The sequence below is a fragment of the Anoplopoma fimbria genome, chromosome 19, assembly GCF_027596085.1.
Source record: "Anoplopoma fimbria isolate UVic2021 breed Golden Eagle Sablefish chromosome 19, Afim_UVic_2022, whole genome shotgun sequence".
NCBI lineage: Eukaryota > Metazoa > Chordata > Actinopteri > Perciformes > Anoplopomatidae > Anoplopoma > Anoplopoma fimbria.
Genome location: NC_072467.1, coordinates 14,334,279 through 14,349,745, shown reverse-complemented (window position 1 = coordinate 14,349,745; position 15,467 = coordinate 14,334,279). Strand labels below are relative to the sequence as shown.

The following is a 15,467-nucleotide window of genomic DNA, read 5'->3' as shown; positions in this document are numbered from 1 at the left end:
ATTTGCATTTTTGATAATTGTAACAATAAATAAAAACCTACCTGGCTTTAAAGGAGCAGTGTTGTTCCTCAACACCTTTCTCAACACCTTGACCTCATCTTTACCTTTTTAAACCGTTATTACTACTGAATCCCTTTGACATCCTGGATATATCCTTCAAACGCATATTGTAGACCCCTTGATCTGCTTTTCTCTGAAATCGTTTTTTTTTTTACATTTTTCAAAAAATATTTAATTTGAGAATTTCAGACAATAACTAATTAAAGTTCATTTTAAAAATAATTGGCAGAATAATCCACACAGACTACTAATATGTTTTGTTATGTCCTACTTTTCAGACACATTGAGAACTGGACTGGTCTGCAGACCTTGAGGGATGTGGACATGGAGCTCTACACCGGCTTACAGAGGCTGTAAGTAGCACCACACCCTGCTATGTGTCTGTCTGTTCATGCAGTGTTACAATGTTTCTAATGCATATCACGGATAAGGTCTCCTTGCTTGGCTTGGAATACTTCCCTCCATTCCTGTTTATCACACTAATGCCTAAAACACCTTTGTGAATAAGACGTTTTGTACAGATAAGAGAAACGACAAGAATATTGTCAAGAGTTCTGAGCATCTACTGTATATGAAATGAAGCATGAAATGTAGAAATACCGGTACAACAGTATATATTCTATATTATTACATGCAACATAGACATATTTTTTGTCATTATTATTTTCAACTGATTTGCAGTAATTTAATTTTACAACACATAGCATACACAAATACAGCAACAACCCTCCCTTTAGAAGACTGCAGTGACGTGAGCTGCCGAGTGCAAAACCATTGTAATGTAGCTCGCCTTGCTCAGAGGCTTTACATACCATAATAACACTTCTTTAGGAGCAACAGAAGTCTGATGGCGGTTAGAGGTACCATGGTTTTGCATTCACCAAGGTTTAGCAGATCACGTTATAGCAGTTTCACAAGCGTGTCAGAGAACTATAGGTAGCCATCAGGTATTGTAAGAAAGCGAAAAGCTCACTCAAGAGCCAACGTTTGGTTTGTCTATTCCGGGCTACTGTAGAAACATGGCAGTGCAACATGGTGCATTCAAAGACAACCTGCTCCCTATGTAGATATGAAGGGCTAATTCTAAGCTAACAAAAACCCTCTGACTATTGAAAAAGTATATGTTCTAGGAATAGAAAATGATAGATGAGAAGAAAGATCATGAAACATTTCCTGCGTGGTTGAAAGAAGTTTCAAGAAAAACATCTGTATCTCTTTGTAATGCTCAAGAAATAGTCCAATAAGCTGCCCAGACTTCTTGCTGTTAAGGAACAGATTTTCCTTCTCCAAAATGTTGGTCTTGAATAATAAGATGGTCTAGTATACGCCCTCTAAATAACATAACACAAAGGTAGCTGGATGGTCAAAGTGGCAGTCATTTTTACGTGTACCGTTGTCATTACAACCATCATAGAGGGCTGACTTCCGTATAAAACAAACCAATTCACGGCCAGTCCAGGACTTCCTGAGGTGAGGTTTGGCAGTAACTACTACTACAAGCCGTGGCTTAGTATTGTTACGAAGCATACAACTAAACATTTCATCCACACACTCCACACCAGATAAGTGACTACTTAGTTTGTCTCGTTTTATGTAACCAGTTAACTAGCCAGCTTACAACTAACAAGCTAGCTAGCTTACTTATTCCACAGCACTTAAACGCTACACTTGCATTCGTGTACGTATTGTGGAATTAGCTAGCTAGCTATCAAACTAGTGGAAATCTGGCTAGTTAGCCAGCTTGCTTATTTCACCATGCTTCAATGCTAAAGTGGTTGCAGAAAATGAGCCAAACAGCAGGCTGGTGGACAGCGGCATGTTGGTCCAACAGTCTCTGCCTCATTCCCCGTCGCTCTGTAGAAGGACAAGCTAGTTACCTAGCTAACTAGAAACACTGTTTAGCAAATGTCAAATGATTTTGAATGGCCCTGTTTATATATAATTAATTGAGATATTGTTAAAAATATATTTTTGCTCAAGAGGTTTAATAGAATCTAGTTTTTCCTTGTCTCTTAAAACTTGTATCACAGCCAAGTATTTGCAATAAAACAGGAAATCATCACTCAGCGAGGTTAGAAGGGAGCTGCTGTTGTCAGTCAAACAAGGTGTTTGACGTTTCCAGATAACTATTAATCTTAGAAGTTAAAAGCCTTTTTCGAACACGTTTCACAAAGTAGCACTTAAGAGCGGGTGCACTATGTTAAGAGCTTCTTAACATTGGCTGTCTGTGCTTGCGAAGAGGAATGCACTTCAAAGTAACTTGGTGGATTCAACCGCCATGTGCACCGTGCCATACATTAAAACTACTTCAATCATAAAAAGCAGGAGCTGTGAACAATTCAACAGCAATGTAGTCATTTCAACACTTTGGATCATTCAGTGTAATAATGTTGCTTAATGTTCAGTCGGGAGTTTCATCAAAATGCATGTCAGTCATCAGTGTCATTTCAACCAGAAGGGATGATTATAAAATAATTGTCAGGTAAAGATCCTTTAGTGTGATTCAGCTGAAGAAAAAAGGAAAGAGAGAAGGAAAGGAAATCTAGTAGCCTCTACTTTTCTCAGAGTGCTTTGAACTCATCACTGTGATGACGATGGCAGCCTGACATGATGGAAAAAATGGAAATCAGAAACTGCAAGATGTCAATCAGTCAATGGATTGTTCAACCATTGTTTTTCTTATTTTTATTCTACTGTTATCTTGAAACATTGCAGAGGGCATCATTGGTCATGAACAACGTATAGACTTGATACAATTCAACAAACAAAAACAAGGCTGTACATAGACACAGTGGTTCTTTTAGCTAAAGCTAAGGGGGCTCACAATGACAATGCTAACATTCTGATATTTAGATTGTTTTGCAGGCATTTGGTCCTAAATCAAAGTATTAAATAAGTCAAAATGTTGAGCTGCTGATGGGACTATATGAAAAGTCACTGGGTACAATTTTTTTAAGTATCTCGATACAACAGTCGCACATCTACATGTACAATGAAACACTTTTTGGTGGCTGTTATCATTTCTCCTGTCCATCCTGGCCAAAACCCGGTCCTTTCATAAAACAATGTTTTATTTACCCAAAAACTGAATAAATTGATAAATTGAAACCTAATAAAGGCAAGAAACTAAAGACAGATGGGAACATGTACAATGGCTGATCAGGCCATTTTTTGAGCCAAAGGGGTAACATGAAGACAAACGTTACCAACTAAGCAACAAATATAACAAAACAATAAAGTATACTAGCATTATCCCAAACAAAAGCACCAACAACCAAAGCAATATACTCTGAGGAAATCAACAAAATCAACTAGAAATTTCCCCCCACGATGTTGTGGGCACTTGGTACATTCTGATTTAAGAGCTCGGCTTTAAAAAGGGACAACTTTTGCTCGGCCAGACAAGATGTCCTTCTAGCAGCAGGACCTTCAGCACTGATAACTCAAAGAAAATAAACTATAAACGTATTAACTTAACTTATATGATGATGATATGATGTTTGAAACTAAACATGTGTCAATATGTATCTGTATGTGTGGAAAATGTGCATGAGGTCAAAAGCTCAACAAACCCAATGGGGAGAAAATGAACAATGCATCCCTTCTAATGTTCAGCTGAAGCTAATATGAGGCTTCAGTGGTTTCAGTTACACAAAGGAAGCTGCTATCTATGTAAGTTAGGGCCTTGTTAGTGATAATTTACCTCTTTGTTTCCCTTGACAGTGTTTCTGTAGCAACACAGGGGAGCAGAGCTAAGCTATATAGACTTTACTTGATGAAAACAAAGTCCTGTACACATGAGCAAAGGTACTCAACCAGAAGGGTAATGGGGGACGGGTGAAACTAATCAGGGCAGGGTAGAGAATCACACAGGCTGGAAGTATCTGAAACGAGAGACAAAAGACGATTTTCAAAATACACCAGGAAAGGTTAAATGAAAAACCTGGTACCAGTAGCAAGTGACACGTCTTGCTGTTGCTTTGTTAATTAGCTGATAAATGATATAACATGATATTGGATGGGTGCATTGACTCATGCACTCGCCAATACCTGATCTAACATTTTATGCTATATCAGTGGCATTTCTGAATCATAGTTTTTAACAGGTGCCACAATTTTTTGAATGTGTGACATTGACTGAGATCACATGAGGGCTAAAAACAGGCATTTAATATAGTAGAAGAAGAGAAAGTAGGAGAAACAGAAGGACGTTAGTCGCACTGACTCTGAGAGGGGGTGATGCAGCTTATACACTGTTCTGGATGGAATGTTTCCAATGCTCCAGCTGGGCACATACACTGGCTCCTCTCCCACTTACAACTAGCTGATTAAAACTGAGCTGCAGGATCCTCCACAGCTCCGTTTTCACTTTCATATCCAAAGGAGCTATTGTGGGAGATACAGAGAGCACTAATTGGCAACAGTTGGCTGACTGTAGGACTCACTTAAGTCTTAATTCTCAACATACTTAAAAATAGAGCGCAGTAATTTGGTTTTGGACATAGAGCAAAAAATAAAGTGAACCCAGGGTAGCCCCGCCCTAAAACATACTCTGCTTTATGGTCTATTTGACTCTAACTGGACCATAATTTACTAAATGAACATTATGCTGCATTGAAAAAGACTTGAAGATTAAGACCATAAACTTATGTTTACAATGTTTACTGAGGGAATAAATCAAGTGAGAAGTAGAGTCATCTTCACATAAACTTCTATACAATCTTTTTTGCAACCAGAGGATTGGTCCCCTTATGGCCATTAGAGAGAATGCATGTTCTAGGCGGTACCTCATTGGCCAAACCTTTCAAAACCAGAGATTGCCGTGGTCCAGACCTTTGAATCCGTCCACCAAACCGGTTTCTCAGTTGAAACAGCAATCATGTCGAGCACTGCGCACGACTAACAATTAGCCAATCAGCGCCAGGGGTGGGGCTATAACTGACAAATAAGTTACCTTCTTAATGTCCATTTAGATGTCTACTGATCATGTAATATGTCCAAAATGGAAGTAAAAAAAAAAAAAAAAAAAAAATAAAGTATTAGTCACTTTGTTTTGATAGCAAATCTTTCCTTCTTTCGTTTCTTGGGTGATTGTTCCTGTCAGTTTCTTCTTCTCCCTTAACTGACAATAATTCAGAGTGACAGAGCTGACGTTTTTCTCTCCTCTGTGTCTGTCTGCTGCAGGACTATAACGAGGAGCAACCTGCATACCATCCAGGCTCGTGTTTTCTCCAAGAACCCCCACCTGCGCTACATGTGAGTACACATTCACACACACACAAAGGCAAACATGAACAGCACGCATGCATACATAAATAAATACACAAATGCACACAGCCACTTATGCCTGTTCTTGAAAATCTTCTAACATCCCTGTGTTTATCCTGGAAACAAACACAGGGATGTTAGAAGATTGTTTTAGCAAAAACAAATGTCAGCTTTATTCCAATAGCAATTACTGATCTATTTCTTTATATTGAGCTCAAAAGACTAAGCTGAGGTTGGGAGTTGTTGATTAATCAAACCAACGGGAAGCCGGATGATTGAATGTTGGGACGTGACTGATTTTCCCAGTGAGAGAGCAATAGGTTTAAGTGAGCTGTGTGACACGGAGGAGCATCACTGTGACGCAGAGAGGATCCTCCAAATAGTCTACATGAAAACCTGCCTGCCTGAATTATCATCATAAATTTCACTTATTTTAAGCAGCGTTAGTCCTGCCAAAAGCTGTAGAGTCACCAACTTTTTTTTCCACTGCATTCCCTGCAGTCTGCAATTCATTTCATTCATATGTTTGATTTATTCAAGGCCTTACTTTTAAGAGTACAACACTTTAACTCTCTCCACCCCGTGCAGTTTCATGGGGTTTTCCGCTCCTGTCACATTTTAACTCTCTGTGGCCTTGATTTGACACTGCAATATAAAAGTCCTGCACATCTATGGGAACAGCACAATCATGGCTAGAAGTAAAGATAACTCAAACATGTCTTCAGTGCAAAAAAAGTTGAGTTTCTTTGAAAATGTATTTTCAAAGAAATTACATTTACAAAAATTAGAAAAACAACATTGTTCCAACTGTCCACAAATGTTACAAATATTGGAAACAAAAATATAGTGCTATATACATTGATCTATTTACATTTCTACAACCTTTACTTGATGCATCTCCTGTCCTTTTGTGTTCAGCAGCCTGCAGTTTAGTCCAAGTTTCACTGAATTTTTGTGACGTGACTGTTGGTTTCAGCCAAATCAATCATGGCTTTCTAGTTGCGCCGAGGAGGGCATAATTAAATGCTTTTTACAGAATATGTTTAATTCAAATAGTTTATTTTGGGCAAGATTTTAAATGAGACATGTAGGATAAAATGTTTTTGATGAAATATTACAATTTAAGCTTCAATTTGACGCATTTGTCACACATGACGTGTTCAAGGACCGTGGGAAAGAAAAAAATCTAAATATTATGATGTGTAGTTTTGGCGGTTGTTTACAGAAAACATGGATTTTAGGGTTCAGAGGGTTAAAACCATTGTTTATTGTTTGGCCATTGTATTGTCTTGTAATACAATGTATGTGTTCATCTGATTTTGTCCACCCCATTATTTTTTATGGGAAGTGATATTGTTCAAGTGGATCTGCTTTGGTCATGTTTTAATGCTTGTTTGGTTTGTTGCTCTAAGTACCTCTTTTAACACAGCAGGGTTAAAGAGGTACTTAGAGCAGCATAAGAACAGCCTGCCTTCTTCCAGCTCAAGCTTTAACAATAAAATATATTATTCTATTTAATACCTATAACTACAACTCCAAAGGTTGCAGTTGGTAGTGTTGGAGATCCAAAATATTTTTTACATTAAGGAGTTGAAAGATAACTTTAGAAGGGAGCGGTGTTCTCTTGTATCCGGTGAGTTTTTCTGAATTCTGACTTTCTGCTGATCTATACGGACTTTGCAGTGTGTTATTAAATCTTTCATCAACCGTTCTGGTCTGTTTTCTGTGTTGCCATGAATCAAATATGGCTCCCATATGAACAGGATTGTCAACTCTACCATACTTTCTTTCCGCCTCCTCCCTTTATCTTCATCCTACCCTTGTACCATTCTTCCCATCTCTCTTCACTTTTAAAGTCTAAAGTCAAAGTCGCCTGTAAGTGACAAACACAAAGTGATAAAGCTGTGTATGCGTAGTTGTATTGGAGTGCAGTCTTTGCAAACAGCATCTTATCAGTCGTATAAAGCGCTCTGTGAAAATGAAAGTGTTTTTTTATCTCAGGTAGTAAACTGAAAAAAACCACACTCAACGTAAAATTCATTTTTAAAAGCAAACATGACCACTTAAAGTAACGTATTATCACAGTTTAAAGCAGTATTATAATGATATGAGAAAAACTTATAATGTATTACAACTTTAAAATTCTAATATACTATTATCCTAACAAAATAATGTCAGTGAGTGACCAGCAATTATGAAGTATTATAATTATAAAATGCTCTATTGTGTTTTATGATTGTTATTAGAAATCATAATGAATGTTTGAGTGCTTAATACTATAATTAAATAGTGCTTTAAGCAGATAATGCATATTAAGAACTAAGTGTTAATGGAGTTTCTCTGTAAACACAAATTTTATTTATTTATAATCACTTATACTGACTTTGACATTAAAATATGTATTCATGTAGATTCAATTTAAAAATGTTTTGATCCTTATTTCAAATTGTCCGACATCAAACAGAAAAAAAACATGTAAAACCAACATCTTCAAACCAACAAATGAGCAATGTACAAACTTTATGGTGTATGAGAACACAGTAAAGGTGATTACAGAGAGCAGGAGTGACAGAGCGGAGGTTTTACAACCAGACGTATGTTTTCTCTTAGCTTCAAAAGGATTGATTTAGTCAGCGCCACAACTCAGAAAGGTGTTGTCACTTTTGAGGGACAGAACAAACATGGGTCTTATGGATCGAGTTGTTAATGTTGGAGCGCTATCTGTCTGCAGAGAGCACCCTTTTTTCACTTGCATACAGCATCTACCACGTTAACTTTTCATTATTATGTTAGCCTTCAGTATTCTATTCTCCAGCACCAAACGTTGCCAATTTGTTCTACTAATGTGTGTGTTTTAATAAAACCCGTCGACCATGGTAATTTACATCAACTCAAACTCTTTGTCAGCTCATTCTTATCAAGCTGTCACCAAGACATTTCCAGCTAAATTAGACACAAGAGAGAGTGTGCATGTGTGCGTGTGTGTGTGTAAAAGTATGCAACAACCTTAGGGGCTGAGAAATGAAGAAACACTAAAGTGTAAAAAAAGTTCCTTGAAAGGCCACCCCATAGACCAACACAAAGCAGAAATTATTATGTTTAAGAAGAATGAAATTCGGTTATTATTTGATTTTTTAACTTTATAGCACTAATAACCAGGTATTAGTGCCAGCGCTCATCATATCTGTCATATTAGCTTAACACATTGTACTAAAAGAAACATGACAAACAAGTTTTTTTTTTATTATTGATAGCCCAAATTAGCATAGGTAATGTGAATTACGGATGCACCATGCTAACCAAGCCCGTGGCTGGGAACTTGGCGTTTGTGATTCTAACGGCACATGGCCTCGCCAGCTCCACCCTCTTGTCCAAATATGGTCAATTCTTGCTCCAAAAAACCAAGATGGCGACTGCCAAAATGCCCCACTCAAGGCTTGAAAACTGTAGTCCACAAACTAATGGATGAAACCACTGTGACAATGACCATTTAGGATGTACAGTCAGGGTGTAAAGACATACCAGAGCTTATCATGAGAGATTTTTTTATACTTTAAAGCCCACAGGCTACAAAACGGTGCTGACTTGCTGCTGACATTACATCACATCAAGCCAAAGTGCTATAGTGGATTAACCTGTGCAAAGCTGTGTGTCAGCGCACGTTATATTGTAACACATTCACTGCAATCGTGGAAACGGTGCGCGTGCTGCTACTGTATATGCTTGGAATTACATTTCCTTCGTGATTCTTGTGCTGCACAGATTTATGTTCCCCTCCACTTACCTCCACTGCAGAACAGAGGTAACATTCGTCAGGGCTGCCAAGTAAGTAAGCCCTGTTCAAGGTGAGGTGGCCCATAAACCAGGACTTAATCTCCTGTTTCAGTCGGGGGGCTTTAATGGAGCACTGCAGCCAGCAGGGACCAACACCCAACTAATGACGTCTAATAACACAATCATGTGTGAGTGTGTTTGTTGGACGTGTTGGCTGTGAAAAACAGTCCACTGTGATCCTCTGTCCTGCCTTTATGGAAGTATGACGCAATGATCAGCTGCTTTTTGAAGTTTTAAAGAGGAATAGTTTACATACAGATTATGCCCTTTTCTGCCTCTCTGCCAGAATAATCTACCTATGCAACCGCAGTTTGGAAAAAAGCATTTCTTGCCAGTTATTGGATTGGATTGGATCGATCCAGGGCTGCCCCAGTTGTCTCCGAAAGTTACTGACAATCTCTCAGTGCAAAAAAAAGTAAAGCTAGATAATGTTTAAGATTGTTTTTTCTGTGTCACTTTCATGGTTTCACCTCGTGCGTATTTGGAGTAGTAACCCTGTCCGAGAATAGCATGCGAGAGACCTTATCTAGGGCATTAGAGGACATTTGCATGAACTTCTTCAGCCAATTGGCAGGTCACGTAAGTAATTATCAATAGCTGACAGTGTATTGAAATAGACACTGAATAAGAATGTAGAGGAGAATAAGTCGAATAAATGTTTTTTGCACCTAATGCTAAGGGTATAGTAAATAATTTTACAGAAAACAAACTGAAAACTCCACATTATGAAGATGAATGGAAGATTTGTTTTAATTTTGACCACCATGTATTTTAGAATTACTGTTGTCACCATGTCAGAGAGATGAGGACATATGAAGACGAGTTGTATTGAAGCTGCAGAAGAAGAATATTGCGTGTAAAAAAAATAAAAATGAAAAGGGCGGACAAAACACCAGCTTTCATCACAAGCCAGTCTTTCACAATACCACAGTTCAGATTCTAAAGGGTCATAGACATTTTGTTGAAATTTTCGTAATGTTTCTGTCCGTGTTGGCAACTTTCTCGCTAGATTTAGCAACTTTTGTAGCAAGTGCTGCCAGCAACTTCCATTGGAAAAGAGTTAGCCTCACAGGGCCGTGTTTTTAGGTTGGCTAATTTTTTTAAATCTATCGCAGCAAGCCACTAGCTAGCTAAATGCACTGCACAACACTTATACGGCGGTTGTTGCTGACAAAGCCATCCCCTGACCCACGGTGGGGGATTGCGTTGTCGGGAACGTGAATAGACCACTCTCTGGTTTGTCCCAGGGTTAAAATTGTTAGCTCTGTTGCCGCTATTAGCACTGTAAGTGCTGTTCATGCTGTTAGCACTGTTAACTGGCTGCTAGCCTATGTTAGCTGGTAACTTGCTGCCGGCTCCCGTGTGCAGGCGGGCAATCCCAGCTGTATGGGTTCTAGCTGCTGCAGTAGAGATCCATCACGTGTTAAATTAAATTTGAAGAACACCGGATCTGCAAGCTTACAAAAATAATTTGATGCAGGTATCGTTTGACTGGAGACGTTTTGATACTACTTGGTACTGGGTTATTTCAGACGATAACCTTAAAAGTCTTGAGTATCGATACATAGTCCTGCATGCATCAGCTACAAAATATATAAAGTTTTCAAGGTGACATTCATGTTTAACATTAACTTTCCAATCGACACATATCCACATCTGATCAATCATATTTCTACTCAGAGCAGAAAATAACGTCATATTGTGTATACAGGATGTTCCAAATTAAAGAGAGAGCAAACATATAAGCACACATTTAAAACTCAAGCATTTGATTAAGTCTAAAACATAAGGTAATTTACTCTTAATAAGCAAGTTAACACCCCCTTCTTTAGCAACATGAACATGCCTATTTCACGTTTTCAAAAATGCACTAAAACCCAGACACATACTCCCATCTCCCATTGCGACTACAACTGTACAGGGTGTTAATCTACCATGCATACAGTGTGGTACTGAACACTTCACTGCAGCTTCTAAAATTTTCCGTGAACGACCAAAAGAACGGCAAGCGACATGTGGAGGAAAACTGTATGCAGCAACACAATAGCTCTACGTGCTGCTTTACCAACACTGTAGTCACTGTCTTAATAATGTCTGCCCCCAACAATCTGTAATTCTGCCTCAGCGTTTTATTCAGCAACATTAACATAATTGTTAATTTTCACAGTCTTAATGGTCAAAAGACAGCTGCAGGTCTCCTTGCATTTTAACATACAGTGAAGTTACCTGTGTTCATGGCCACCAATCTCAACTTGGACCTGAATTGGTGGATAATTTAATGAATTCACTGTACATGTCATAACAAAAAAAAAAGTGGATTTAGTGTGACGTTCCATTCAAGAAGACAAGCAAACTCTATAATAAGACGCTCCTCTGCCATTGATAACCGTAGACTCATTAATATTAAAAGAGTGCAGCGTGGTAGAAATATCAAAGTACGAGCAAGAACAGTGTTGATTTGTCACTATTCATTAGTGCTGCTAGCTGTACATGCAGCCTGTAGACAAACAGACGGCATTAATCATTTAACACCCTGTAACATCAAATAACCGCGACGCATGTGCCGTGCTGCAATATGCATCGCATGTCTTCGTCTCCCCATGAAGAGATAATTGAAGTACAGCTTTGTGTGACTGCGGCTGATGGAATATTAATGCCTTTGGAATGACTAAACCGACTGTGGAGCAAATAATTTGAATTCCTTTATTAAAGGGTAACGATAGAGCCCTCTCTCCCAGCAGAACATCCACATCCAAGCAGACACATGTAAGCTCATTTTAAAACAGAAAAAGGCTGTTTTTACACACTAAGAGTTTATCAGAAAATCATGTATTAACATCATATGCAGACAAGAATCCATGTAAATATGTGTGCAAAAAAAGAAAGTAGTGGAGTTCCTCTTCAAGCTCAGCGCTTCTCTTCAAAGTTATGACTTAATACTGGCACTAGATATAAGATTCCTTTGACAGAGTGAGACGTTAAAGCTGCATTAAAGCAGAATTCATCACTAATGTACCTTTTAAGTATTAACGCCCATTGGGGTGAATGTAAAATACTACATTTAGAGAGCACATTGGCTGATGTGAGAAAATCATTAGCATTCATTCACCTCCTCTACATCTTGATATCTTGCATCTCCTGGTGTATAGCGACGGTCTCCAAGGAGGAAAACGGCGGGCCAATCAGGGCTTCAGCCGTATTCCTCGTGGGGGCGGCCTTCGTGGTTGCTGCCGAGACTTCCCGAACAGCAGGAAGTGGGCAGATGGTGTTCGCATCTCTCTCTGTGTATGGGTATGTCCATTTGTATGCTTGTGTGTTTCTGTGTGTTGCTAGGAAACTTGGACGTTCTCCCCCCTCTTCATTTCTCTTGAAACAGGCCTATGCCTATTGAGTTTGATTGAAATGTTAAGTATAATAATGATAGAAAAATAATTATGACCTCTTCACTTTCTTAACATTATGCTTTATTTGATCACAATTTCATCTGCATATCTAAAAACATTGGGCATAAGTTAAGATGCGTCACTCCATATTGTCAGAGAGCCAAACTGCTTAAACATATAGCACTGTGTAGCGTTGTTAAGGACTACGTTAAAATAAAAATATTGCTTACGTAAAAATTGCGCACCACTCCTTAATAGGAGAAAATAATAAAAATATGATCAATAATTTGGTAACAAATTATCCAGTCTCAATATCTCAGGCGTAAGTCCTGATTTCAGTGACCTTATAGCTCCCACCTTGAATCAATATGACAACGGCTTGGCGATACATGGGTAATTTATTAAAAAGGGAATTAAATGAATGGATGACAGGATTATTAATTAAAGAACAATACAAAACATGAATAAATGGGTTTCAAATAATCAGGCAATATTATATCAAATAGTGAAGAAAAGTTGAGGTCTCCTCTTTCTCCTATCTGGTCAATCTATATTATTATTCAGAGCTTCTATATCTCCTACACCAACTCTGGATCACAGAACAGTTGAGATGTTCCTTCTGTGTGCCGAGGGGTCCAGATGCCTTTTGCGGGTCTCTGCCGTTGCTTCAGCGGTCCTGGTGGTTTCAGCTCTGCCGTCAGACTTTCCGGTCCGTCGGAGGTGAAGAGGGTGGTGTTGAGGGTTCACGGACCTGTGGCTCTCCGCTGGTTCTCCGCTGTCTCCGGGGTTCTCCCTCAGTCAGCAGGCAAAAGTCTCTGAATTCTTTGTGTCTTGCTTCAAGACGGGCGTTGGATCCGGTCCGGTGTTTGGAGAGGGATGGAGCTCTGAATAGTTTGATAACTCAGGCTACTCGTTGATATTCTCCAACTAACCTCGTTTTGGCCTAAACGATAATAATTAAAGTTGATGTCTCACGAGATCAACAGATGTCCGCTAAAAATAAGGCTTGCTTAAAAGAATGATTCTAAGATGCTCAAAGGAGTTTGAGGAGGAAAAGTATCGACAAAAACTGCTGTTCTAAAATAAAATAACGGGAGCTTGTGTGAAGCTCCCTAACACTTAACAAGATACCTAACACGGACAAAAACGAAAAGAACAAAAGGAAAAAGGAATAAGAGGAATAAGAGAGGAATAAGAGAGTGAACAAATCAAATCTCCTGGTTTTATCTGTTCAAGATAGGTGTGGCTTGATTTTATGGCTTTGTTTTTACCAAGATTTGGGATTCCTTTGTCCCTAGTGTCGGCGGTCTTGTTTAGTGAATTGACTAATCTAACATTTGAAACAAATAACCCACATACTTTTCTTCACTATGAGCTCAATAGACCTTACACACTTGTATGGATGCAGAGATGGGATTTCAGTTACATACATTTGGTATACAGAATTTAACAGAGGTTATGCGTGTCAGATATGTGTTATCACCAATTGACCACTGGAGGGCAATATGGTCACATGATGAGTCCGATCTGAAATATCTGAAAATGAATTTAACTCTGTTTTCCACTCCACAATTGTGGGAAAAAGATGTGTCATCCTGAAATCAAATGACCAATACTTTGGTTGGGGTTATTGAAGGTTTCACAGACTTGTGCAGTATTATACAGGGATACAAGGAATAATTGCCAAGATACTAAGTGTGGTTCCTGTTCTCTTAAGCCAAGGAATGTATTGCTTTGACATCAGTTAGCTTTTTTGGTTTAGTTCCTGGCTGTTGTTTACACATACAAACGAAAGGCATGCTTGAGTGCATCCCTTCATGTTGGCTTTTCCCGACGTCGCGTTATCAGCTAGAAAAGAGAAGGGGAGGTGAGGAAGAAGGTTATTCATTGGTTCGTATTTCCCGGGCTGACTTCGCATCTTGACTTGAGATCTTCCTCTCAGCCTGTGGAGTGTCAGCCCTGATGCCTTTATAGCGTGGGTTTTTTTGGGAGTGTCTCTGCTAAGGTGTATTGAAACCTTCTCTGTAGAGATGAAATACCAGACCTGAAAATATACCACAGATGAAATACCAGAGGGGGGGGATGTCTCGGGTTGTTAGTCACTTCAGGCCTTTCCAACCTCGCTACAACTGTATAACAATTACTTTTGTCCTTGTTTCAAACTGTCCTATATAAGTATAGCATGCTACTTTAGTTCACCCTCATGGCTCTCATAGTGTCGTTATCTGCTGCAGCACGTAGCTGTGTACAGAGAATAAGCTCAGATAAAGCCAACGACACCACCTGCTGAGCAGTAAACAGCAAATAGACACAGTTAGAGACTAGCTGTGAAACATAGTGGAGCATTTAGCAGGTAAAGAGACAGCGTTTTCCCTCAGGAGGTGGTGGAGACCAAAAACGGATCTAAAAGTTATAAAAATTATGCACCTGGAGTGTTGTGTTTACAGCTCGTTTCTAAGGTCAGCTCTACAGAGTTTTTGTTTGCTAACCTGGCTAGTATTATAAAGGCTTCCTGTGGTGGTACAATAAAAGCCCACCACTTTCTGCATTCATTATGATTGTATAGACATTAACTTCATCAGTGATCATTAGCTTGCCCAAGTAAAAGTATGGTGCAGTGTGTTATGAAATACATTGGTGAATATAGCGAAAAAACCAAATAGTGGTTTTAGTACTCAAATACTCAACTAGTTCTCAATCACTAGTTTAAAGTCTTATTCAATATATCATGATGTTCATTTAGTAAATTATGGTCCATTTAGAGTCAAATAGACCATAAAGCGGAGTATGCTTTAGGGTGGGCTTACTGTGATTGACATGGTATTACTATGTCACTTCTCCGCATTCCGAATATGGTTACCTCTGTTCATTGGTTGCGAAAAAAACCCAACATGGCCACGGCTGTAATCCAAGATGGCGACG

The 15,467-nt window shown here is 38.9% G+C and overlaps 1 protein-coding gene across 1 annotated transcript in view; it reads left to right on the top strand.

Annotated features, from left to right (window-relative positions):
- Nucleotides 1–377: 377 nt before the first annotated feature.
- LOC129108280 (NT-3 growth factor receptor-like) overlaps nt 378–15,467 on the top strand; it is a 156,936-nt gene continuing 141,846 nt past the window's right edge. The window contains exons 1-2 of the mRNA XM_054620015.1: nt 378–413; nt 5,245–5,316. Of these exons, the coding sequence (XP_054475990.1) occupies nt 385–413; nt 5,245–5,316 (101 nt within the window). The 5' untranslated portion in view covers nt 378–384. The remainder of the gene's footprint in view (nt 414–5,244; nt 5,317–15,467) is intronic.